Below are 27,933 nucleotides of genomic sequence, written 5' to 3'. Positions count from 1 at the left end.
TTGGGGGGCAGGGAGGGGGAGTTGCTGTGGTCTGAAGAGATTCTCTATCTCCAGGCTCTCTGTCCAGTTGGTGGAGAGAACTAGAGTCTGTGTTCTGACAGAGCTGATCTCAGAGGCAGTGCTCACGACTCCCAGACCCCTCGTTCTGGAGCAGTTCAAAATCCATGCCAAGGTGACTGGCTCTGGGGTGGCTCAGAACTTCACTGGCTGTCCCAACATGTCACCAGCACATGGCAGGCCACACTCTGGACCTTGGTGTCCTGTTAATGGGGGACATTGATATCACTCCCTTGTCATGGTCAGATCACGTCCTGTTGAGATTTAGGCTTTCAGCACCTTTCCCCCTCCGCAGAGGTGGGGGACCTGTGAGGATGGTCTGCCCTTGGAGGCTGATGGATCCAATGGCTTCCCAAATGGTTCTGCAGGATTTTTTGGCTGATGTGACTGGTGCTGCTCTTGATGCCCTGGCTGACCTCTGGAACATTTGAATGGCTCAGGCCATTGAAATGATTGTCCCTGAGTGCCCTCTCCCACTTTGTGGAGCCCATTTGGCTCCCTAGTATACTCCCTAGTTTAAAGACAGTCTCAAGGCAAATCTAAAAAAATGTAGTATAACACTGACAACTGGGAAACACTGGCCTGCGAGCGCTCCAGTTGGAGAACAGCCTTTACCAAAGGTGTCATGGGCTTTGAAGACACTTGAACTCAGGACGCAAGGGAGAAACGTGCGAAGAGGAAGGCAAGCTTGGCAAATCCACACCGTGATCAACTCCCGCCCAGAAACCAATGTCCCCACTGTGGAAGAATGTGTGGATTGAGAATTGGCCTCCACAGTCACTTACGGACTCATTGTTAAAACCGTATTTATGGAAGACAATCTTACTCAGCTACGAGGGATCGCCAAAGAAGAAGAAGATACTCCCTAGTATACCAGAGCTTAGGGCAAGGGAACAAGCTGGGAGATGTCTTGAACACAAGTGGAGGAAAGATCCAACTGAGACTTCCGGGTTAGCGCCATCGCCTAATGGCGGATTCCCTCCGAGCTCCGGAGGGAATCGGCTCAGCAGGGGTCGGGTTCTGCCGCGGCGGCGACGCGGGGACCCTCAGAAACCACAGGCGCTGAAGCCTGTGGACCTGGTGACTCGGCGGGCACCATTTGCGCCCCCCCGACCCGCAAAGGAGCCTTTTTAAAGGCTCTGGAACGGGGGACGGAGAGCGGTGCGGTGCTGTGAGTCGACTGCTTCCCCTGCTGAGTGAAGCCGCATGCCATGGACGGAGAGCGCTGACTTCTTTCTCTGAACATTTGGATTAAAAGCAACAACCCGTGAGTAACACGGAAATTGGACTTAAAAGGGAAATTTTCTTTGGGAATTAGGCACGACCGGGTAAGGTGTAAAGAGGAAGTCCGCCTACCCGCCTTGTAAACATCGTAAAGCAAGGATTTTATTACTAAGGTTGTGAGAATACCTTTCTTCTTTGTGGAGAAAAGCAATTAACTCTACGTTGGGGCAATTTAAGTGATTGTGCTGGAGGATAAGAGCTAACATTGAGAACGGAATTCACCCCTCCCCCAAGACCCGGGAGCGATCGGTGAGAGAGCCTGCGGAAGAGACATAAAGACTTTCACAGCTGTCAAACTAGCTGTCGAAGTTGGGAAAAAAGGAGAACTTTGTTTCTGCTGTCTTTGCTGGTTATATTCGTTACAATTTGGTAACAAATTGTTAAAAATAAAGAAGAAAAGGCTAATTTGACTTTTGGGTTGGAACTGGAAGATATTAAGAAACTAGAATCCCTCTAGAGGGGGTTTAGGACATTACAAAAATGGCTGTAAGTGGAAAAATACTGGCTGAACTGGAGAAGACTTTTTTTCTCTTGGGAAAGTTGCAGGAACAGAGTGACGTTTTGGCAACAAATGTCACAATACTGAATGGAACAGTAAATAAAGTTGCTGAGCCTGGGAGGGACTTGACTCAAGTTTTTGCAGTTGAACAGGAAAGTTTTGCAGTTGACTTAAAAATTTTTGCAGCTGAATGTGAAAAGAAATTTGAGAAATCCGAGAATGTGATGAAAGAGGAACATGATGATTCGAAGGAAAAAGAAGGAGGAGCTACAATGCCACAGATGATTGAGGGGAGCCAGAGGCCGGTTAAGATGGATATAAAGGAAAATAAGATCAGGATGATGAAAATTTGGTTTGAATTGAAGAATGGAGAATGGAGAGATCTCCCTATGTGGAGATCTGAAGACCTATGGAATACAAACTTGGCAAAAGTGGAAACTGGAGCTTTTGGGACATTTGGACTTAAGAGAAGTAGGAAACAAGATTTTGGCTCCATTTTTAAATACGGAGGCCTGGCTGGAAGAGACATGGACCTTATTGGGACAGAGCTCCTTCGAGATTCGGAGTTTAATATAAAGGACTATCAAAAAAACTGGCAGAGAGGAATTGAGAGAGAATTGAGAGCCTCGGACGTGAGGTCGCCAGGCTGACTGCAGATGGACTGATGGACTTTTTGTTGGGGTTCGAAACCGGGAAAGGGGGTGGTGGGGCTTTGGGAATCCAAAGGGTGTATAACTATATGCTGTTTTAATTAATTTGGTTTTGCCACTAACATAAAAATGGGGATTTCGGGGAAGGGAATTGGGGCCGACCTTAGAAAAAGACTTTTAAGAATAAGTATTGACGTATAAAGATTGAGGTTTATAAGTTAAAATTGGTTAATTAAATTGAGGGGGTGAATCTAGAAAAAGATTTTGAAGAATAAGTATTGATGTATAAAGATTGAGGTTTATAAGTTAAAATTGGTTAATTAAAATGAATTAGAGAAAATAAGGTAAAGTTTGGGGACAAGAACTTGCTGAGCTAAAAATTGGAACTGGAATACAAGAAGGGGAGGTGCGGGGAAGGCATGGAAATTGGTCATTGACAGTAAGAAATGTAAGTTGTATGTGTGTTTAATTGTTTTTTTCTTTATGTTTTGTTTTTATTTTTTTGAAAATTTCAATAAATATCTTTTTTTAAAAAAAGGAAAGATCCAACTGAATGCAACTGAACAGGGCCAAGGGCCCTGATAACCGGAACACGGGAAGTCATCCAAAAACATTGAATTTGGAACTCATTAATTGGCTTTTTTGATTGTATTATTATGTGGTATCATTTGGTATTGTATTAATGAAAAAGTTATAAAAATTATATTTTTTTAAAAAGAAAATCCTAATAAGACTGAGGCACTGTGAGCAGGTGGTTCCCTCGTCCAGATGGCTGGGAGGTTGCCTGCTCTGATAGGGTTAGACGCCCTCTGAAGGAGTGGGTCCGCAGCTTGGGGGTCCTCCTGGATCCTTTGCTGTCACTCAAGGCTCAGGTGGCCTCAGTGGCCTGGAGTGTCTTCCATCAGCTTTGGCCCGGCTGCAACCTGATCTGGACAGGGAGAGCCTAACTTCTGTTTTCTATGCTCTGGTAACCTCTAGGTTTGGTTACTACAGTGTGTTATATGTATGGCTGCCTCTGAAGATGGTTCTGAAACTTCAGTTGGTGCAGAATTTGGTGGCCAGTTTGTTCACCAGGGGAAAATGGTTTGAGCATCTTACACCGATCCTGGTCCGACTTCACTGGCTACCAATTAGTTTCCGGGCCCAGTTCAAAGTGTTGGTTTTGACCTACAGGCAGCTCCCCACTTGCACAGGGGTTGTGCTTGGGGTCATTGTGTGTGTGCTGACAAGGCACGCGAAAGCCCACTCTGCCCCATTCCTCCCCCGCCCTTTTCCACCCCCTTCTGGGGCTAAAAATGGCATGCGCACCAGCGGTCACATGTGCCCTGAATGCGTGCAGGATGGGAGTTGCCTGTAGGAAGCCTTAAGCAGCTCAGGCCCACAATACCTCAAGGACCACCTCTCCCCATATAAACCAACCCACACTGTTGCATTCATATTCTGGGGCCCTTCTTTGTGTGTCTCCTCCAAGAGAGGTCCGGAGGGTGGCAACACGGGAACAGGCTTTTTCTGCAGTGGCTCCCTGTTTGTGGAATGCTCTCCCCAGGGAGGCTTGTTTGGCACCTTCGTTACATATCCATAGGTGCCAGGCAAAAACATTCCTTTTTAACCAGGCCTTTGGCTGATTAATATTCTATGGCCTTTAAAATGCATTTGTGGGAGGTGGGATTTTTGTTTTGTTCTGTTTTTCTTTTGAATATTTCTTTTGTGTTTCTTTCCTGTATTTTTATCTTGTAAACTGTCCCAAGATCATTGTATAAAGGTTGGTATATAAATTTAATAAATAATAACAATAATAAATAATAATTCACTTATTTGCAGGAAGAAAACAGCATTCCAAATACAATGCCTAGCATAGCAGCAATGTAACTGTGATAAGGTGTTATTTTTACAGTATCAATTCCAAAATTAACTTAATTAAGGGGCAAAATAAATGGGAGCGGCAACATTTGTTTAAGCATATGTTTGCCCCATTCACATATAAAGCAGAGTGAGCGAATCTGGCAAAAGAGTGGAGACAATTACGCCTGTTGGCATATCCCCACATGCAAAAGGGTCTCCATGGAGCACTTGCTCTCATCGCAGGTTAAGGGCCAAAAAGACCAAAAACCATGCAGAAGTTTGACAACATCCTTCTGAGAAGCAAAATTGAGGAATGATGACGTTCCAGCAATGCAAGCCTACAAGGTGCATGCAGCGACTGGTTGGGACAAGGTAGAAGTGAACTCTGCTCACCATAGCGTGGTCTATGCCCACTGAACTGAATTGAAAGTGGCCAAAAAGTGACAGCACCTATCTGGAAAGCCTTGCTACTTTTTCCTTTGAAAACTGTGGGAGCAGATGAACTGCAGGCCCATTCCACAATCATTCACAGCTACCACCACCACCACCAATTGGTTTTACAAAACATTTTTGTCATGAGCGTTATATGGTGAAACTTAAGGCGAGAAATGCAAGCAAGGAAAAATGATAGGGAAGAGGCAAAGTTGTCCTATACCAGGCATGAGAGAGAAATCCAAACCAAGGAAAGAATGGGAAGAGAAAGTCAAAGGGGGACAGAGAGAGAGAAGCTTTCTAAAGGAAGAAAAAGAGGAAGACAGATAAACGTCCAAAGGAACAGACTTCATCTTTGGGCGCAACAGCAAACAAAGGACAAAAGTGAGAAATGGCACTAGAAACAGGTTTAGCAAGTCACTGTTTGATGCAAGCTGAAGTCCTCTGACAGTTGTTCTTTTGGGTGTTCACCTGGGCAGTTTGCTGAATAACTGCCTCACACCACCAAGAGCTCCTTGCCAGGCTTGCTGCCTTGCAGTCCGGTGAATACATTGTCAGCTAAGCAGTGCAATATTGAAATGGAATAGAACCAAGTGTCTGTGACTAAAAGGGATTCCTGAAATTAGCAGGATGGGAAGAATAGTTCTTACCAAATGATACATTTCAAACTAAATATGAAAGGGCATAATTTTATGTTCATTTCAAAGGTTTGTGCTGTGTAATGATGCATTGAATTGTTTCATAACAAAAATAACTTTTAAATTTTAATGTTCGATATGCCATACAGCCATTTTTGCAACAAAATGTTCAAGAAGGCAGAACTACATGCGCTAGGCAGCAAATGAAGTAGGGCTTCATTTCCAAAGCCTGTAAAAACACTACTGTAGATTCAGCAGAGCATTGAGGGTCACTTTACATCTGAATGCAAACTGCTCTAGTGTCATATATGCAGAGTGAAAATGACTCAAAGGGGAAATAAGTGAGAGAGACAAAATGAAAATACTAGGGACAAAATCTGTCCCATGTTCACAAGTGAAGGCAAAAACAGGGCAGCCAGATCAATGCACATACCTTGCTGCCCTGCCAAGCATATAACCTGGAATGAGAACCAGTGCCCTCACGTAAGTCCTCATTACATTTTTCAATATAGACCCTGGTTCTCATTATATAAATGACTTGATGAGGTGAGGGATGTATGATTGAAATTAGAACCAGTACTTTGCTACATGCACAATCTATTGCAGTTGTGTAAATGAGCCCAGAAAAGTTCCTAGTCTGTCACCTCCTCTGCAGCCAACAAGGAAACTCAAGAGACTCCCTCTTAGCAAGCCAGTAAAAAAAGTTTGCCTTTTACCAAATGGGCTGGTAGGGGATGACTGGGTATTTGCCATCCGTCCTTGAACACACCCCATTTCCATGCTAGTTGGGAAAGGATTTCTCTCTCTTCTACAACTAACATGGAAACCAAGAGGATGAAGGATGGAGTGACCAACCCCTCTTCTCCCCCTGCACCCCCTCCCCCGCATGGAAGTCCAGGTTGCTTATGGCTACTAGAGCAGTTGCCCAATACAAAGCTGGTCTATGCATTTGAGCTCTGTCAACTAAACCTCCACCTCCAGCTTTCATGCCAATAGAGAAAACCTTGAAAGTATGGATGCCTTGTGTGCAGCAAGAGTCCTCACACACATAGTACACTTGACAGACCCAATCCCTCTTTGAAAAATCACTCCCACTCCCAACGAAACCATTCTGAATGTCTCCTAGGTAAAGAGAAACAATCACTTATTTGCATATTGATTACACAGTCATGGAAATGAAAGGAGCTCTCATGCTCAAGATAAAACATTTCCTTCAATATTATCTCAAATGAAAAATGCACACTAGTTTCAATGATTTTAAGCACACACAAAGAGGACTTGCTTACATGGGCAGCTACTTTATCTCAAACAGGTTGAAATAATTAGGAAAACTTAAATGCCAGGTTGTATTAGTATTTCTTGCTTCGAGAAATTTTTGCTTAGAGAAATAAACTTGATGAAATCACTGTAAGCCACCCATTGAAGCTCAATCCAGATGCACTGTTTGGAAGCAAAATACCTGCAGATGGCAGGTAATGAGGTTGATTTAAGACAAGGTGGTCAGCCTCCTCTGGATGGTGGGGGGTTCACAGATTCACAGTCTGGGGCTACTTTCTGACCGCTTTTGTTACTTGGTAGGCAGGTAGCAATTATGGCCAGGACCGCCTTCTCTCCTGCTATGCTGGACGTATAGCTTAACACAGCGACTGAAAATGTGTGAGCAATGTAAGTGCCGGGACTCAATTTGTACTTGGGATCAAAGCAGAAAATTCCCGGATAGTTTCGAGAGCTCAATACATTAACAAAATTTGAGAAGAACACACTGCAAGACTGAACACACTGCAAGAATTGAAGTTAGACACTTAATAGCTGGACTCAGTTTCCCATGTCCAGGTAAGCCTGATAATGGCCAAATTGTTAAGCAAACAAAGGGGGCAGGGAGATGGATGATTAACAAAGCAGAGATTCTGTGCCAATTGGAAAATGGGTGAAACCCCTCCCTGAGCTCAGAGTTAGCTAGAAGAACAAAGGCCAGCAGTGGAGTGCAATGTTAGAAGTTCAGTGAGTGGGAGAGCAGGGCCACAGGCAGGATGGTGTGTAACAGTCTTATCTACTGGTCCAAAATACTGTGGGTGCTGGTCAGAAGGAATTGCCCCATCATCCCCTCTAATATTAAACTTGGGTGGGCAAGCAGCTCTCTGTTTGGAAGCAAGGTTGCCAAACAAGAAAGGGTTTCTGCTTAGTGGCAGGGGGCTTTTCAAGTATGCAGCCTGTAAGTTAAAAGGAAAAATATTTTAAATTTAAAACAAACAGAATCCCAACAGCCAACAAGTGGCTTGCAGGACCTGGTATGTGATGTTGAGAGGATTTGAGCCACGTAATACTGAGGATGTCCATGGTGGAAGTTGTAGGGAGGAAACCCAGGAAGGGATTGATCCCTTGAGTCGCCTACAGCTGACCTTGGACCTTCCCACCTGGCGCTTTACCCCTCTCCAAGAACTTCCAAATAGGAACAAAGTTCTCAGGTTGGGGTTGGCAGCCAGACCCAAACCTGACCCAGACCCATCATCATCATCATCATCATCATCATCATTTATTTTTTATACCCCGCCCATCTGGCTGAGTTTCCCCAGCCACTCTGGGCGGCTCCCAGTCAAGTGTTAAAAACAGTACAGCGTTAAATATTAAAAACTGCCCTGAACAGGGCTGCCCTCAGATGTCTTTTAAAGATAGGATAGCTGCTTATTTCCTTCACATCTGAAGGGAGGGTGTTCCGCAGGGTGGGCGCCACTACCGAGAAGGCCCTCTGTCTGGTTCCCTGTAACCTCACTTCTCGCAATGAGGGAACCGCCAGAAGGCCCTCGGTGCTGGATCTCAGTGTCTGGGCTGAACGATGGGGGCGGTGACGCTCCTTCAGGTATACAGGACCGAGGCCGTATACCACGCACACTGGGGGAAGCACACTGGGGGAAGATTTTAGGGTGGTGGGAAAGATAATGTCCCTTTTCTCCTCCACAACCACCCCTTGAGCCCCAAGCTCCTGTTCTAGGCTGGCAGAAGACCTGAACAGAAATTCTTCTGTTAGCAATACATTTGTTTTGCTGCTGTTATCAGTTTCTTTCCAGACCAAAGTGCTAGGTTTCTCCCTTTAAAGCACACCATGCCCTGGCTCTAGGTTTTCTGAAGGGGTGCTTTCCACTTGATGCTCCTCTGGGTGTCCAAACACCTGCTTAGGATTTTTGATAAAAATAAACATTTTCAGAAAGGTCTTTGGAATGCTAGAATAATTTTCTAGATAGAACGGCAATGTTTAAAACATTTCTTGCCATCCAACAACCCTTTGAAATATAAATGTGATGTTCAAATTTAAATTAATAATAGTAATAGTAGTAGTAGTAATAATAATAATAATAATAATAATAATAATAATAATAATGAACATGACAATTGAGTCAACATTTAGTCCAGAAAACAGTGGATATTACTGTAGTGCTGGAAAAAACCAGACGTGTACCTACTTGGTGGCTGGATTGGAGACCATTAGGAGCTCTGCAAAGACAACTCAGTGGCATAATAAATATCTCCTACATAATTTGTTCCTTTGTCTCATTTTGGGTGTTTTAGCTCCTGCGGCTGCATCATGTCAAGTTGACCTTCCCAAGCATTGACTTTTTCAGTATCTCACCTAAGTTCTGTTAGCCAGGATTGCATCTTTCAACCTCATAAACCAAGCACTTTCTAAGCTTGCTACACCTTAGTATCCTTTTGATTCTTCTCCTATAATCCAAAAGCCATTTGAAAGAAAGCTTCTCTTGTTCAGCCTCTCTGTTAATCCATATAATTAATTACCTATTTTATCCTAAATGAATCAAGCACTTTTCTGTAGTTCAGCAACCACTAATAATATGAAGAATTAATGTTTTAATTCTAACAGTCTGCATACTGCTATTGATCCAAATATCAACAGGTTGATTACAACAAAGAAAAATGCTAAAAAAGAGAAAGAAGTATATCGTATTATCAAACCTTTTTGAGTTATAATCACACATTTATTTAATCACTGAGATCAAAGCAGTAAATGCAAAGCTAATAATGGATCCAATTCTGTCATGTACCAGAAATGTGTTCCTTTGAGAGCAATATTCAGTGTATAAAAAGAACCTGTTACATAAAAAAGTAGAGTCAGGAAGAGGAGATTTAGGTGTTTAAAGGTATATACAAAGATTACTGTAAATGTACTCTGTCACCCAGGCCCATAAATATATAAAAAGACTAAAAGGCTGGAAAGTTTCTGCTTGTTCCTAGCACCCAGTACTCTCAGGTAGAATGCCTTTGAGCATAGATGTTCCATGGTTAATAGTAGCTGCTAAATGTTTAGATGCAGAACAGTGCTTAACAGCTATCAAAGCTGATGGCCATAATCACATTCTCTGCAACTGAATTCCTCCATTTAATTATGTACCACGTCTGTCTGGAACCTTCCGCCTGTCCTGACCAATTCATGTAATTGTGTGACCTTGAGATTTAGTATTGTGAGAGATTTAGGTGTGTAGGATTGTGTAAGATTGTGCTGCAAATTGTTAACGTATTGTTACTGTGCACTTAACAACATACTTACTCTTTTTTTGAATCAGCATCACAGTTGCAGTGGTATTTGGAATCAGTGCAGTTCCGTTCAATGCCACACGCACACTTCTGAATGCCTGGTCCAGAGCCTCCCCAATAGTAGTGTTTTTCATTGGCACGTCCAAACCACCAGGTATACGGACTGCCCTCTGTAAGGATAAAGAAAGAAGAAGTGGTCATGCTAAATACAGCAGAGCTCCATGATGCTACAGCTCCTGTGCCAGCCACATTGTATCTCAGAGCCCCTGGGCACATCTGGAAAAGAAATACATTGCTCAAATGAGATTTGAAATCCTGATGCACCCAAAACATCACGTGCATGCTCATTTATCTTTAGGAATGATTTGATCCTTTATTTATCAGTGGTGGCGATGGGGGGAGGGGAGTTAAAATTCTTAAGCAACTGATGTTTTAGGAGGCCGCCCTGGACTCAGATCGGAACAGACAAGCAGCAATCCAAGATTCTTGGGCAGCACCAAACACCTGATTCCATCACACTGAAGTCAAATCCCTCCTCTTCAGTGCATGAGGTTGAGATCCGATGTCAGAGGGAAATTGCAGAGGCACTTAGCCACAGACACAGATCCACAAGACAAACGTGCGGAGATGGGGCGTCTCTGGCCCAAGGATATTGCATTACTATCCTCTCAGTTAGAGGACTTCATCACAGATGCACAGCCAAAGTCTTCCCAGCTCCATCAGAATAGAAGACTGCCAGAGTGGACCGGGTCCCTTTAGCAACAGGGCTGGATCTAGACACATCAAAACAGCGTTTCAGGAAAACACATCGTAAACTTTATTATGAGAAATCACATTGGCGAAAGACGGGACTCCACGACTCCATCTGTTGTCACAGTGTTATAATGCATATAAAACTGTTTTTCTTTCCTAATGTAGCTGAGTCCCTGGTGCACCAATTATGTGTTCTCTTCATATGTGTTAGGATCATTACAGTGTTTATGAAGTCAGCCTGTCCACATGGACTGTGAAAGACTAATATTTAAGCAGGTGGTTTTAACTGATGTGTGCATATACTAGGGGAGTGTGCACCAGCCACAAGACTTGACTTGTAGCTGTAACTGTAGCTGTAGAAATACTTCCAGAGTGCCTCACAATATTGTTTCCTATTAAAACCCTGAATAATTTTATGCCATCTATGACTGTGGTAGCTGCACTTTGATAAACGACCAGGCGCTGGTGATCTTTATTAGGAACACAAAGTGACATGGTGAGGGGAAAGAAGGTTAAAATTCCTTCCATCTCCACACCTGTAATCTGCTGTGAAAGAAATTCGGAACAAAATTGCTGAATAAGCTGTTTTTAATGTTGTTTTAATGCTGGAACCCACCTTAGGGTCGAGGGTGGGTAATACTAATAGAAAAACCCATGTGGTGGGCATTACGACATCTTGTGGCAGTGAGTTCCATAAAATAATAGGCTGGCCCAACGTATGTCTAGGTGAGTTTGGTGGGCTTACTTCTGGTGACTGTACACAGGAATGCAAACTTAATGAAGCACTCTTGGAAGAAATAGTACTCTATTCTAGCACCCAAGGTGGCCTTTCATCCTTTGTTTAGAACAGAGAAGGCACTGGCACTCGACTCATGCCTCTGTGAGTATATGCAGGAAACGTCCCTGGCCACTAAGAGCAGGCTGGAGAGCACACCTTACCCCTGTGTACCAAAATAATTTAGGAAGGGGCTGGGAGGGATCAGATGGTTGCAAGAAAAGCCTCACAGCATTTGGTGCTTCCAACAGAATCACAGTCGGGCATGGAAGGGAGTGGCTCCCTCCGGCTCAACACTGCAGATGACCCAAACACAGGCAGGCGAAATCGGAAGAGGGTAAGCCCCAGTTCTCAGGGAGTTAAGGGGAGAGTTACTGGGATTAGGAAAGAAGCAGGAGTCCTGGCTGTGTTGGTTGTGCACAGGAGCCAGCCTAAGAAAAGGGAGGGTCATGTGATGAACTGGGCTCCTGAGTTTGGAGAACAAAGGGCTCACCAGGTCTACTCTGAAGCAAGAGTGGACCTTCAAGGGGACCTTAGAGGGGAGAGGGCCCCAGCTGTGAAGCATCACATTCTCTACCTGTGGGCAGGTTTCCAGGGACTTACTGTATTGGCCTAAAGTGTGACAGGAAGGGAAGGCGGGGCAAGGATAAGAGAGCATGAAAACTGGCATTGGGGGATGAAAATTGACCCTGGATAACGGGGGGGGGGGGGTTGAGGAGGGATTTGAATGAAGAGAGAAGCAGCACCATTTAAGTGTGTTTAGAATGCTGCATCATTATTTCTGCCCCACTTGCTGAAATAAGTAGAACTGGAATGATGATCATACTTTTGTCATCTAATTTGAGTGCAGCCTGCCATGTACCATATTGTATGGTTTTATTTCTAGCCGTTCTGCGAAGGCACCAAGGCTCAACCTCCTCCTCCTGCAGAGTCTAATTCTCCTCATTGTCGATGCCTCCCTTGCAAACCCAACTAATTACAGCACCAGAAGGGAAGAAAATTGCTGACATTTATCAAAAGAGGGATTATAAGTAGAAATGATTAATGAAAGTAAATGATTAAGTATATGAAAGTAAAATTAGCAGTTGGATATAATGATGATGGGCTGCATGAGAATCTGTAACTGCAAACATTCTGAATGACAAGCTCTCATAGAAATGGAACCAATCTAAGGATTTAAATGTAGGAGATAATGCTGTGCTTTTTAAAGCTGCATGCTTTGGTAGAACAAAGTTTGCTTCCCTCAAGAATCATGATCTCTGTCATTCCTTGAGCTGTTTTAAGCCATCTTCCTAAGTAGCCCTTGAATAGAAAGCATTTTGTTTCATCTGCTACTGCAAAAACAACTCTGCACCTGAGTTAGGGTATATTTTGATTCTGAAGTACTACAGGGCATGATTTAGCCTAGACATCTCCCCCCCCATGTGGTCCTAGGGAATTATCTGAATACAGCCCCTTTGCTGAAACTAAGCAGGTCTGGGTCTGATCCCTGCCTGGAAAGGAGAGCACTGAGGCATCCTATTCCCACCTTGAGTTCCACGAGGGATGAGAAATAGAAAATAAAAAGTACTAAATAAAATAAAACTTGTGATCCACAGGAAGCAAAAATAGGAGTTTACCAAGTCTGTTTTGTGCTGCAAAGATGCCTGGTGAACTGCATTCAAATTTCTGGTGTTACAAACTGCATAGACATGATCTATCTGAACTCATAGCCAACGCACACAGAAGGACAGATTGTGAAGGTCTCTGTGTATTTAAGTGACCCTGGAGAGTTGGGTATATGGTGCTGTGGACACTGAAATCCACATTTCCCCAATATCTCACTCAAATTCCACAATAAGATCTGCACGTATCTGGGCTCCACCCCTCCAAAACAACAGCAACAACAAAACTCTACGAATTTGGAAGTTTCCAACAAATGCACATATGTGGTGTTTGCACTGAAATCTTCAGGATGGTATATATTTATGACATTCCTGTCCTTCACTAACTGTAGATTTAAAGCCGTTGTCTGTACATTTTTTGAATTAAGGGCATTGTTTTTGCTATGCCAAGAACAACACACAAAGAAAATGGACAAAGGCTGTTAGTATTCCCATAGATCACCAGTGTCATAAAAACAAAATCTTGCTTGTTTGATAAAATATGTCTCCTTGAGAACCATTTCATTTAATATGAAAACATTCCTATCAGAGTTAATGTAGTATGAACTAAACTCAGAACAGTCAATAACATATTTATTTCTGACATAATAGAAGAATGCATGGCTTTCAGGGGAGCATTTTGCATTCTAGTGAGCATTTAATAAAACCTATTATTTCAAAATACTATTGCTTGAGAAGAAAGAAGATTAATTTTATCACTTTGTGGAAATGTTTTGGAAAGATTTTCAGTGTGCCTGACTGGGATTCCATTGAAGAAAAAAAAGTTCATTTAGACACTTGAAATGGCAGTATTTTCAAAAGACTGCAATGACCTTTAGGACTTCTGAGGACTTAACTCGTGTTCAGTTCTAACTGGCTTCAGTCTTGCTCAGAGTTAGTTTGTCTAAATTCACTGAAGTCAAATGGATTTTAAGTAGTCTAACTCTGGTCAGGATTTCAGTTATGGACTGTGGTATTTCAGAATCTGATTCTTATGACATTCAGCACCAAAGTAGCCATGACATTAATTGTGTGGGTGCAATTAACTGCTTGCTTTTTTCTCTTTCTTTTAACCAGTGGCTGGGTAACCTGAGGGGACAAGAAGTTTAACTCTTTCTCTCCCTGTCACCTCATGACACCTCATGACTGAAGCTGCTATGAGCATTTCAAGGGAAGCCGCCTCTAGTATCAATGCAATTGTCCTTTGATATGCAAATAAACAGCTTCAGAGGGGCAATTTTTGCTAGGACTGTGGCAAGAAGCAAAAAGGCCAAGCTTCCCACTGGCTGCTGTTTACATAGCAATGTGGTTTAGTTGTTCTTGAGCCCCTGGACCAGAGCACGCCAGGCACTCCTGTCTTCCACTGCCTCCCGCAGTTTGGTCAAACTCATGCTGGTAGCTTCAAGAACACTGTCTATAGCAATAAACAGGCACAATTAATTGCATTCGCATAATTAATGTCACACCTAGGACAGTTTCAGGTGACTTGTTCATTCAGCATTCATCCTGATTGATTTGTAGGGAGATCAGACTGCACTGGCTATTCAAGGAGCATTCATTCAGATTTACTTGTGGGGAGTTTAGGTAATCTTGCATCAGAGCAAGTGTTATTCCACACTTCCCAATGGATTCTCTCATATTTGAGGGAAGCAGGCTTGTTGCTATCCCCCAATCAGATAGCATTGCATATTTTTTTTGTTGGTAGTATGTGACTGTCAGTCGAGAAGCGCCCCCAGTTCAGCACTTACTTATATTTTTGATCACTTGCTGGCCACAAATGAATACCAAAGCAAAGCATGCATGCGTGGGCGGTTGGGCTAGTAAAAAAAATGGCAAGTGACTGACCTACTTGCAACTCTCTGGAGTGAACATGCCCAAATCATGTTTGCCTTCTCTGTTTTTTGTCCCTGGCATAGTTCTCTTTTTACCAATAAACAGCAACAGTAAGTAGTGCGGAGACCAGGCTTCTGAACCTCGCTGAGCGGCATGTGTGAGGCAGCCCATTGCTTGGGCCCGGCTGGCTCATCTGCAGCACAACTGACTGTCTGACATTAGCAAGACGGGCCGGAAAGTGATGTTGGGGTGGTGAATCCTGGGGGTATGCCAGAACACATCCCTGAGCCAGGATTAAAGCAAGGAAGGGAGCAGGGAAGAGTGGGGGTCCGTCTTTGTTATCTTTTTGCCTTTCACTAGCTATGGCTTGTGTGCTAGCTATGGCCATTCTGGTAGGGATACCTGGGCCACAGTTCCCCCTGCATTTGTAACCTCAAGACTTGATCATCGCAACGTGTTATATGTTCCCCTCCCCAGTCATGATCACATAGCAAATCTCCCCCTGGAGCAGCAATTAGCCTTAGAAAAAACCTCCCATTTTTACTGGGACTGGCAAGGATTAAAACCTTCCCTTTGTAATTAAAGGGGTTGTTTCATTTCCCCTTCAGAGTTTTTAATTGGAGTTGTTTCTCCACTCTTTGGCCTGCTGCTAGTTTCTTTACTGTTTTTTATTTATTGATAAGGACATTATTACTGTTATAATGTAATTTTATTCTGGTTTTGCAAATTGCCCCAATTTCTTTTGAGGAAGGGTGGGGTGTATAAAATGTGGATTTTGTTCCATTTTTTTTAAAAAATACAATAATTTCTAGCTTACATAGGATCCTATAGTATGTAAGAATGTACATATAGCAGTTACCACTTTATGAAAAACTACGTGAGAAGTCAGCAACATAACAGGTAGCTTGGATTAATCATTCTGGTCACCTACTGTTTTCTTCCTATTATCACTCTGAAACCTTTCCCCTCTGATATTACAGATAACCTATAGTTTATTTCAGCTGTCAAAGAGACCAAGTCCTGCTGGCAGTTAATTTGGTAATGATGTGATTTATGGAGCCTGGCTAAATGTTGTGGTTAAGAGATGTTCTTTAAAAAAGCAAAGCCGGGGCAATCCTAAGTAGGAATTTTTAAAGCAGCAGAAGCAGCGAGAGCAGTGGGTCAGCAAACTTTTTGAGCAGGGGCCAGTCCACTGTCCCTCAGACCTTGTGGGGGGCCGGACTATATTGGGGGGGGGGAATGAACGAATTCCTATGCCCCACAAATAACCCAGAGATGCATTCTAAATAAAAGCACACATTCTACTCATGTAAAAACACGCTGATTCCCAGACTGTCCGCGGGCCGGATTTAGAAGGCGATTGGGCTGGATCTGGCCCCTGGGCCTTAGTTTGCTTACCCATGAGCTAGAGTCTTCATCCAAACACTGCAGCCTTTTTAGTGGTGCTGCTCTGTACATACAGCAGTCTGACATGGAAATTGATATGAGAATGGCATGGAAAAACATGAAGAGAAATCTTTCTGCTAAATTTCTGTTTCATGCTCCTGTTTTATAGGAGCAAGGCCTGATAAAGGAGGCAGCAAAGCTACTTCATGCAAAAGTGAAGTCCAGAAGATGCAGGAATTAAAGCAGAAGTATCCTACAGGTCCAGGTTTTCTGCTCCATTGCTAGAACTAATGGAATGGCTTCTTGAATATGACAGTGATGTGGGATTGAGGATTGGAGTGATCATTCTGTGATATTATGGCAGTGAACAAAGCTGTATTGTAACTTTCGAATAAATGTGTTTAAAAAACAGAACAGAACAAACTGAAGAAGGAGAAGAAGAAGAGGCGTTTGGATTTGATATCCCGCTTTATCACTACCTTAAGGAGTCTCAAAGCGGCTCACATTCTCCTTTCCCTTCCTTCCCCACAACAAACACTCTGTGAGGTGTGTGGAGCTGAGAGACTTCAGAGAAGTGTGACTGGCCCAAGGTCACCCAGCAGCTGCATGTGGAGGAGCGGAGACGCGAACCCGGTTCCCCAGATTACGAGTCCACCGCTCTGAACCACTACACCACACTGCTCCCTAAAAGTGTTTAGGAATTATGCAAACTGGGAAACAAACAAGAGCCAGGCATTTGTTGCCTTCTTTTCATGTGAAGAAGGTGGTTTGCATAGATTATCTGGATCCAGGGGGCAATCTGGAAGCAAACAGGTATTGACCGCAGCTCAGACAAAGAGTGCAGGGCAGAGTTGGAAACTTTAAAGCACCCTTCTCCAATCTGGTACCTTTTCCAGATGTTTGGACTCCAACTTCCATCCGCCTCGACCAGCATGGCCAATGGTCAGGGATAATCAGAGCTGAAGTCAAAAACACCTGGAGATCTGCTCTGCACTTTAAAGGTCCCAGTGAGAGCCTCTTCATCCCTTGGGCCGTCTGATGCCTGCAGAATTGTCAAGAAGCTGCTCAGGCACAAAGCAGCAGGGGACTGAGGGCACAGGATCCACACCATACCTTTAAAGCACAGGACTCGCCCCAAAGAATCCTGGGAACTGAAATCCCCACCCCAGCTGTACTTTGAATGCCTGGTGCAGATCTGCTCTCAGTTCCAGACCTATGCTTATATTTGCCTGTGGGTAGATTGTAGTTAGCCGTTGTAATTTGAATTAATGATGCATTGAGCTTATTTCCATGCACCAGAGCACAATTTAGCTCTGAAGCCTATTTTTGATGTGCCGAGGTGCGCAGAGAAGTGTGAAGCTGATATCACTTTACATTTGCTAGTTTTCACTTTCAAAGAGTGTGTTTAAGGTAAAAAATTATCATATCTGCAATGTATGGCTTCAAAAATGAAACTTCAGACAGATCTATAGGAAATAAAACAGGAGATGCAAAATATCCTGGCTATCAGACACTTGATTAAAATGTCCTTTTCATGGAAGTAAACACCATTTCTCTGAGCTCGCAGAACAAGCTTGTTGCATGGATGGATTGCTTCATTTTCATTACAGGGACCTTGTCTACCTACGTTCAGTATTCCACAGCTATTCTCAGACAAGTAGTGCAATGAAAGAGCCCCATCTTCTTCCAGGATTAGCAAGCTGTAAGAAAGCAGCAGGAATGGTATCTGTCACCTCAGGGAAAGAAAGGATTCTTGACAGCTTCATTAGGCTGTCGGGAAGATTCACTTTTGGACCCTGAATCTGAAAATCTGCCGCCATGTGGATGATTCCTTCCTCAGTGAGACACATATTCCCTTTGCAACACCACTAACTGAGGCTGGCTTGTTATATTTTTCTTGGCTATCATAGCCCCAGCAGTGAGATTAGATGCCCTTGCATGCTGTGGTCTAGTGATTGTGACATTGGACTTGGGAGAAGGACGACCAAGCTCAACCAAGCTCAATCAAGCATACCACCGTCTCTTAGCGCCACAGCTAGAAGGAGTAAGTAGGTGAAAGTGTTTGCTTTAGGAACACTGGAAGTGGCCTTCTGTGTAGTCAAGGCTATTGAACCCCCTTGCTCACTCACTCATTCCCAACCTGATGCCCCCAGCCAGGGATGATGGGAGTTGCAGCCCAAGGACTCTGGGTGGCACCAGGTCACAAAAGGCGGATTTATTCCTTGCAGAATAAATGCAGAATTGGCTAAGCTAACAGATAAACTACGAGAGAAGAACAAAAAGGACTTCAAAAGAGTCTGGGAACCATTTATACTTTATTTGCAAAAAGAAGAAGAAGAGTTTGGATTTGATATCCCGCTTTATCCCTACCCGAAGGAGTCTCAAAGCAGCTAACAATCTCCTTTTCCTTCCTCCCCCACAACAAACACTCTGTGAGGTGAGTGGGGCTGAGAGACTTCAGGGAAGTGTGACTGGCCCAAGGTCACCCAGCAGCTGCATGTGGAGGAGCAGGGAAGCGAACCCGGTTCCCCAGATTACGAGTCTATTGCTCTTAACCACTACACCACACTGGCTCAGAAACAACAGAATGGACCGGATTCACTGGCAGGATTTGAAGAAATGTTCACAATTTCATTTGAGTAACAGATATTTCAGAGAAATGATAAGGGATTTTATTTTTGTGTAGGAAAAGCAGGATACAATAAATAAAACTAAATAACTCAGCAGAGGGGGAGTTGAGGAAAGTCCAGAGGAGGGGAGGGAGAATAATTGTAAATAACATGATGAATGAGATTTGTATCATTATTTGTTATAAAATTCAATAAATATTCAAGTACAAAAAAAGTTTGTTGTTTTTTTTAAAAAAGGCAGATTTAGCCCAATATTGGTCTCCAGGCTTTCAGCCCTCTACGGAGTTGCTGGGGATGGAACATGGGATATTTTACATCAAAAGCACATGCTGTATCCACTGAGTTATGCCCTTTCCCTCTCGGTTGCATATATCAGTCAGAAATAAGTTAATTCAGTGGAATTTTCTTCCCCATATTGGGCACAATTCAAGGAAGGTTGCAGGGGAAGGTGGCACTGGTGCAGCCTGAGCACAATAGTATTACACACTAAATACAGTGGCTCACAGAAGCTTGTTCTCAGTGAGGTCAGAATGCTCTCCTGCTTTGGTATTTGTTGTTGAGGCAACATGACTGCAAGAGCAGTTGGAGGGACATTTGGGGGAGAGGAGAATGAGCAGAGCCTGTTTCTTCTCTTAGAGCCTGGCCTGGGGGAGGAAGAGTGGATTAAAAATGGGTGGGGCATTTGCAAGGGAGAATCAGCAAAGGATTAAGCACCTAGCTCCTCCTCACCATTTCTGGGCTGCAGGCAAATTTCTGCCATTGGTCCCTTCCAACTCCGCAATTCTATGATTCTATAATTCAATGATGATCTTTGTGGGTTTATTTTGAGGTGCTGTTTTAGCTTACTTAGAACTGCAGGCCAGGCACGTTCAGCCTAGCTGTTGGTCTTCTTTTACAATGCACAGGGGTTACTGGGTTGTGGCTTGATATATGAAGATTCAGGACAAATGAAAGTCCCTTTTCACACAGCGCGTAATTAAACTATGGAAATTGCTCCCCCAAGAGGTTGTGGTGGCCACCAACTTGGATGTCTTTAAAGGATTATTAGACAAATCCACAGAGGATAAGGCTATATTCTGCTCCCCCACTGGAGGCAGGACACCTCTGAATGCCAGATTTTGGGAATCCCAGGTGGAGAGGGTGCTGCTGCCCTCCGTTGGTCCTTGCAGGGTTCCCATAGGCATCTGGTTGGCCACTGTGAGAACAGAGGGCAAGCCTAGATGGGCATTTGACCTGATCCATATTCATCTTATATTCTTATGAAGTGCTTCTCAAAGGTAAGAAATCAGGGCGCATGACACCTTGGGGCTTATCTTGGGTTTCTTCTGTAGCACCAGAATGTATGGAAAATGTGTTGGCAGTGACAAACCTTTTCTTTCTATTTCTGCATAGCTACAGCTGAGGGTAATGCATATTCCTTCGTTCCATTTCCCATATGTGCAAATCAAAGCTGCAGGTTAGAATCCCCGTGTCACCCATAAGGCATACATTTGGTTCCCCTCCCTTTTATTTCATGTTCTTCAGTGTTTACGATGGAGATGTGTGCCTGTGCAGTCAGGAGGAGGAGGGGGCAGAACCTGAGTAGTCTGCCTTAGGCGACAAAATGTCTTGGGCGAAGCCCTGAACATCCCACTGCGCTTTGAATTGCAACCCTGTAGGGCACTGCCTGGTGTGCTGCTTAGTGAGCATTTCCAAGAACAAGAAATGTAAAAACCAGCCCTGAGGCAAGATTTCCAGCTAGACTGATAAGGCCTATTGAAACTAAAATCAAACACCCGTGTATCGGGCCTTCGAAGGCCTAGGGGGTGGGCGGGCTGTGTCCTTTGCAGCACAGATCAAGTCCTCCCATTGCTTTTTCTATCACTGGAATGTCACCATGTGATAGTAGCAACAGGCAGACCTTGATCCACACTGAAGAGCCTCCACAAAGCCTGCAGAAATGAAGCAATTACATCTTGATCCACAGCAGCACCTCAAGCACTGAGCATTTGGTTATGTCTGGGTGCTCTTTCCCCCTCCCTTCCCAGCACACCATATTCACTTCCAGTGCCGCCTGGGATCTTGGCTTCTTCCAATGCGGGCAGAGCAGGCTGCCTGCCAAGGACAACTGGGCCAGTGCCCCCCCCCAGCCCACAGTGCTTACCCAAAGCTCCCCCCCCACTCCTATGCTATAACCATTCACTCTGTGCTCTTCCTCCTCCTCCTTGGTGGTTGCATCACTATGGTAGGCTGGCCATACAACTAGAATACTGCAGTCGGCAGCCGTGTCCGGGCGGAAATTGGCAAAAATGTCCTGGATAATCCAGTTGTATGGCAGCCCTTGTCAACATTGCTGTTTCCCCATAAAAATAGCTCAAAAACAGCTTTTTTAGCTCAACGACTTTGCCCCCCCCAGCTCAAGAACTTTGCCAAAAAAAAAAAGCCCAACAGCTTTTCTGACTGGATTTTCACTGTTTGAAATATGGCAGCCCTACCCTATGGCATGCCCTCTATAGCTCTGGAGGAAAAAGAACCCACCAACTCCTGTTGAAAAAGAGGGCAGCAAAGCCCTTCCGGACTCTGTTTCTCCTCCTTGCCTTGTGATCAGTAACATCAAGCAAATCAATACAAGCTATTTGCATAAAGAAGGACATTTGTGACTAGTGCCCACAGCCAATCCGCTTCAAGCGCTGTGAATGCTGACTTCATAAGCAGCAGCAGTGACCATATCCTTGCAGAATGCTCTCAGAACCAGGCAACCAGGGTAAGCTCGCTGCATTTTAAGATTGCACCATCCATCCCCCTGCCAAAAAAAGCACTGTGATTGGAGTGTTGGGGAAAATTCTAGCCCCAGATTGGAAGCTACAGCTCTCAGTCAGCAAAGTCTATTCCACCATCTTCCCTTTGCATTCTGCTTATATGGTACTGTAATTAATAATGGCAACACTTTGGAGAAAGCCCATCTGGCTTCAGAGAGGCTGCTTTTTAGTTCTGGGTTGGATAAATCACTACAACCTGATTTGGGTCCACCCAACCTGTGTTGCAACATTTTGTAGTTGTCTTGACCCAATCCAAATTCAGCACAGATTGTTGAAAAATGGCCCAATTTGATTTGGGATTTGGACAAATCAGTCCCACAGCCCTGTCAGCCATCACCAAATCCTGGTAATCACAGTTTCTTGTTTGAGTTGGATATAAAGGAAACCATTTCATTAATCCACATTGCATTTAATTGCAGTGTGTTGAGACAGAAGCATAGTAGGGCAGCATTAAGCCAAGATATGTACATTCAAACTGGGCTGCCTGTCTGAGCAGGCAGGTCACATGGCTTGCTGGCTACAGACCCCCTCATAAAATTCCTCCAGAGTGCTTTAGCTCATCTTGGTAGATAGTTGGGTGATATGGAAGAACAAAGAAGCTTCAGCAACTTCTGTGGCACTCACACAAAGAGATCAGTTTTTTCCAAAGTATTTTCAAAGCTATGGCAAAGGAATACAGGAGACCTAAGAGACCTAGTATAGCATTGTGGATGATTGATAAAATAAACACAACAACACAGCCATGTGCAAAGTTAACCTTGCAAACTGGAGCAGGGAATAGAAACGGTTGCAGAAACCTTTCTCTGCCATCTGTTTCCCCATGAAACTTCCATTGAAAAGCTGTTTCACCCCGTCCCTAAGCAGGCCTCAAAACTCTGCTGTTTGTGTTAGTAATCACACCTAAGTCATACCTCATCAGTATAATTAATCTTTGCATATGGTGACGGTGCAGCACTCCTACAGAGAAGCCAGGAAATATTACCTTCAGGAACAGAGTCATTTTACCACATCAGACTCATCTCTATGTGGGAGTAAGTCCGGTATACAGTCATTCCTATAAAACTTTTGCAACTTTCTCCGTTTGTTTTCATGCTTTCATATCTCATTTTTAACTCCAAAGATTGCCACACTGGCAACATCTTGGTAGAAAAACCTAAACTGGGAGGCAAAGCAAGCACCCCGCTGCCCTGCTCCAAATTTCTCCCTCACAAAGCTGCTCTTCCGAAGGAAAAGCAGCCTTTGTCACTTGCAAATTCTGCCCTGGGTACTTAACACTGACAGTAGGGGAGAATGCTAGCCATGAGGGTGAGGGGAGAGAAATTGACTTCATCCATTTGCTTTAACAATGGATTGTCAAAGATTTTATATTTGACAAAGGAAAATAGATTTTGGCCGAAGTTATTGCAAGCAGGAGAAAGAGGGAAGGATAAACATTGTTCTGTGCAATCTACATGATTTCACATTGAAATGAAGGGCAGTAAACTAAATAGATTTCAGAAGGGGAAAGAGAGAACTTGAGCTGAAAGCCTGAGCACGGAACCAATTGAGTAGGAAGTAATGGAATCCATTGCACATACAAAAGGCAACATCGAAACCAATAAAGCTTAAAGTCAGAGAGCCGAGACCAAGCCATCTGTCAAGCAGCAACTCTTTGATTTGCTAATACAACATTTGGAAGAATTACAGTCACAAGCATATTCTCTTACCAGAATGTACTTTAACCCTTAAAAAGGAGTTACGTCCTGACAGTTACGTCCAGTTGCAGACGACTCTGGGGTTGCGGCGCTCATCTCGCTTTACAGGCTGAGGGAGCCGGTGTTTGTCCGCAGACAGTTTTTCTTGGTCATGTGGCCAGCATGACTAAGCTGCTTCTGGCCAACCAGAGGAGCGCACGGAAATGTCGTTTACCTTCCCACTGGAGCAGTACCTATTCATCTACTCACACTTTTTGGCGTGCTAGGTGGGCAGGAGCTGGGACCGAGTAACGGGAGCTCACCCCGTCGCAGGGAAGGAGCCTTCAAGAGGCTCCGTGGTTTAGAACACAGCGCCACCCACGTCCCGTACTTTAACCCTTAAGTTTCTGTAATTTATTTACTGTATTGGCCCAAATATAAGCCATACTTTCTCCCCCAAAATTGGGCCATGAAAAGTTAAAGTGTGGCTTATATTTGTGACTCTATGCCCCCCCTGGAAGCAGCCTGGGAGTGCAGGGTGATGGCGTGCAGCCCACCCACCACTTCCAAGCCTCCCCCAGTGCTGGCTTGGTGGGGGGGGGGTGCTGGGAGGCAGTAGTGCCAGGAGGCAGGTGCGCAGTGCGCTCAAAACTGAGTGCCGGCGCTGGCTTGGGGCGCAGGGCACTGAGCACAGGGCTGTAGTACCAGGAGGCGGGCCGTACTCGCAAATAAGCCTTGAATTTTAAAGGTGCGTCTTATTTGTGGGTGCGGCTTATATTTGGGCCAATACGGTAGTCATTTTCCGCCCGGAAGTTTACTTGGACAATTACGAAAACTCTTATGTAATATGCAATACAGGTAACTAATAAATAGCTAAAACACACAGAGTAGAGCTCACACAGAAATTGCAAGATTCCTTTAAGGCAACTGGAACAAACCAAAATGTAGATAAAATATCTCTGACTGTATAAACACTCAACTGGGCCTCTCAGCTCAGCAGACAAGATCAATGCATGTTAAAAAGATTTATAACCTTTCTACCTAACATAGTTTCATTGTTCACAATTAAATGAATAGAAGGCACAGACTCTTTTCACATCAGCATGTGTTAAACCATTACCCTATCCTAGACAAAGGGGGGGGCAGGAGCTGCCCCCTTAATAAACGAAAGACAGAAAGGGCCAGATTTCAGCAGCAATGTACAGCAGATCTTAGCTTCAATCCCTAGCAGCTCTGCCTTAGAGAAAAGGTTCCTGGGCATCAGGGTAAGGAAAGAGCTCTGCTAGGGCAGAGATGACCAACATGTGGTCCTCCAGATGTTCTGGCCTACAACGCCCCACCCCCCATCCCAGACAGTGTGGCCAGTGATCAGGAATGATGGGAGAGCACATGGCATCTCCACATCGGTTCCCTCTGGCATGAGGCGCTGGAGGGATGATGATGTCAGTTAAGCAATGATTTGATATGACACAGCTGTAGATGAGAGACTGTTCGTTTCTTTCTCATTGGTTTTATACTGTAATAGATCTATGATGCTAAATGTTTAGGTTTAGTAAATATTAGGATTTCATTAGAACTTGTATAAGACAGTCTGTATGTATATTAGAAGGGGGTTATGTAACAGGTTTGAGGTGTTTAATTAGCGTTTATGTGTAAAGACTGTGTATCAGACCTTGAGAATGGAATCAAGAGTCATGTGGACCTACTTCTGAGCATCAGCAATTAGCATGTGAAGAGTTAATTAGCCAAGGTAAATGTCCTAAGTGTGTACCAGCTTTTAATCCTAGTCAGGAGGTGAAGAAGGAACCACACTTGTCTGTGTCCTGGAGATGAAGAAGATAGGTTGCAGAGCAAAAAGGATCATAGAATCATAGAATCATACACATGACACAACCCTTAAAACAGTGTAAAATGTGAGGCTAATTTAAATCCATATTGCAGAAATCGAACAGTGCAATTCTTGAGATGTCTACTTAGAAGTAATCCCCATTGACGTCACCTGGACATGTACAGGATTGTGCTGTTAGAGTTGTTAAGAATATTTCCAATTAAAGTTAGAATTTTGGAAGGTGTTTGTTCAATCAAGCTATAGACCTAGTCAAGTTAGACTGCAAGAGAGTTGAGTGGGAAATGAATGGTTGTGAAAGGCAATGCTGTGAGAAAGCAGCTGAAGAGCATGGTGTGCCAGAAAGATCATAGAATCATAGAGTTGGAAGAGACCACAAGGGCCATCGAGTCCAACCCCCTGCCAAGCAGGAAACACCATCAGAGCACTCCTGACATATGGTTGTCAAGCCTCTGCTTAAAGACCTCCAAAGAAGGAGACTCCACCACACAATGCTGGTGATGCTGCCACGGATAAGCTTTGGGTGGCTGCTGCTGCTGCTGCTGTGTGCCCTTACATTGAAGGCTTAAGGTTGTTTACATGTGTAAAATAAACCAAATATCATTAAGACACTAGCGCCCATTGTGACTAATTTCCCCAAAGGAACACAGACCCCCCTGAAACCCCCCTGGAATCTTGCTACCATTCGGCAGACAGTCGGGGTGATGTTCAACTTTTGTAACAACATAAACAACTCCACCTTTACTCACAGGGACAAGATGGGTAACATTATAAAATAAAAACTTAATTTTAAAAACAGTTTGATAACAATAAATACAACAAAGAAGATGTCAGGGACCGGCTGGACCCCAGAGGAGGAAGCCTCAGAGCCATAGCTGTCAACTTTCCCCTTTTTCTAAGGGACATTCCCTTATTCTGAATAGGATCCCTCGCAAGAAAAGGGAAAAGTTGACAGCTATGCTCAGAGCCCGGGGATTGGTGGTGGGACACTGAGGAGGTCAAAGCTTGGGAAGAGGGACTGGGTGCCGAAGGAGCAACAGGGTTTTGTGAGCCGGGAGAGCCTGTGACAGGGAGCAGTTCAGACTCTGAGGTTGAAGCAGAGGAGGGGTTAAGAGGCTGCTGAAGAAGCCAGGGAGACTCCCCCCCCTGCTGCGACAAGCTCCCTCCCCCCCCCCGTTCTCTGAGAATGTGCAGAGTAATGAGAAGAGCAGGCCAGAGGTGCACAGATGCAGTCTGAGACTGTGTGGGAAACTTCCAGGAGAGGAGGAACCCTGGAAAGGGTGGAGGGCAGGGACCTTCAGCCCTGGAAACTACTCCATAGGGGCAAGACCTGCTGGGAAGTGTTGGTGAGTTGCATGCTGCTTCCTTGAATAAAGAGTTACGGTAACTTTTTTCGTGCTGACCTGCGTCTGACTCCATCCCTGACAGAAGACATAAACACAGAGGGTTGTATTCAAAGTAGCACTGAGTCAGTGCAAAGATTTCCGCTTGCACATCAGACTCCCCCCTTCTCTAGCTTTGTCCCCCTAAATCTGTACTAGGGATTCCCTCAAACCTTTGGAACAGATGTGGGGAAGGCACTGGGGGGTGCAGGGGGGAAGAAACTGGGGAAAGTCCTCTTGCACAAGTGGAAATCCTTGCACTGGGTACCACCCTAAAAGAGCGATGGAAACAAATAAGCCTACTTTAATTGCAGCATTGAAAATGGCTTTTAAAAATGAGCAACCACCTCTGGCCCCCAAGCTCTTCTAAAAGGGAAGGTTTTGATGTCTAGAGAAGCCAACAGAGAGGAGGAGGGCTGAGCCTCCCTTCATGTGTGTGAGGGGAGCATTCTGGAGTCTGAGAATAGTCACTCCAAACGTGGTCTTCCTAGTCCCAACTATGGGCATTACAGGATGGCCTCTGACAATATCAACAGGCAGGCAGGTTCCTGCAGAAGATGCTGGTCCTTCAGATATCCTGGACCCATTGAACAACTTTAAAGATTATCTCCAGCACTTTGCATTCTGTCCAGAAACAAATGGAAAGCAAGTGTACCTGCTTCAATTAGGAAACAACATGATTCTTATATGTAAACTGTCTTGACGACTAGCTTGCAGCATTCTGGACCAATTTTAGTTTCTGAGCACTCTTCAGAGGCAACTCTATCCAGAGCAGTAATCCAGAGATGATGTAATGAATCGAGTCTAAAACCTCTAATAATCGTTGGCACAGCAGCTGAAGAAGGCATTCCCTTGCCCAGATGGGGGATATGCCAGATTGAGCTCTTTGGAGAAAAGGTGGGATATAAATGTAACAATATTTTATTATTATTTATTATTGTGTTTTAGAAGACGGGGGGGGGGCATTTCCCATGTGTGGTCAAAAAGTACCAAACAAGTACTCTTTCCCCCCACCTGGTACTCCTCTCCCTATGGTATGGTTGACACACATGGCAGAAAACCATGGCTTGAGAACACATCGTCGCTCCTCCCTCCTGTCTTCACTGTTGCCTGAAAGGTGAGGAGACGGAAAGCTTCCACTTTTCCCTTTTTAATAAACTGCAGTTTCTTGTTACATCCAAATTCAGGAAATTGTGGTTCATTTTGCTGTGGTTAGTTAACAAATTAGAATTTGAAGCCATTGTTTCTTTGAACTAACCACAGCTAC

General features: G+C 44.2%; 1 protein-coding gene across 1 annotated transcript in view; it reads right to left on the bottom strand.

Moving 5' to 3' along the window:
• CNTNAP2 (contactin associated protein 2) overlaps window positions 1–27,933 on the bottom strand; it is a 971,924-nt gene that overhangs the window by 134,429 nt on the left and 809,562 nt on the right. Inside the window, exon 14 of the mRNA XM_053359792.1 lies at window positions 9,961–10,117. Within this exon, the coding sequence (XP_053215767.1) occupies window positions 9,961–10,117 (157 nt within the window). The remainder of the gene's footprint in view (window positions 1–9,960; window positions 10,118–27,933) is intronic.

This window comes from Podarcis raffonei, chromosome 12, assembly GCF_027172205.1.
Source record: "Podarcis raffonei isolate rPodRaf1 chromosome 12, rPodRaf1.pri, whole genome shotgun sequence".
NCBI lineage: Eukaryota > Metazoa > Chordata > Lepidosauria > Squamata > Lacertidae > Podarcis > Podarcis raffonei.
This window is presented reverse-complemented; position numbering and strand designations above follow the sequence as displayed.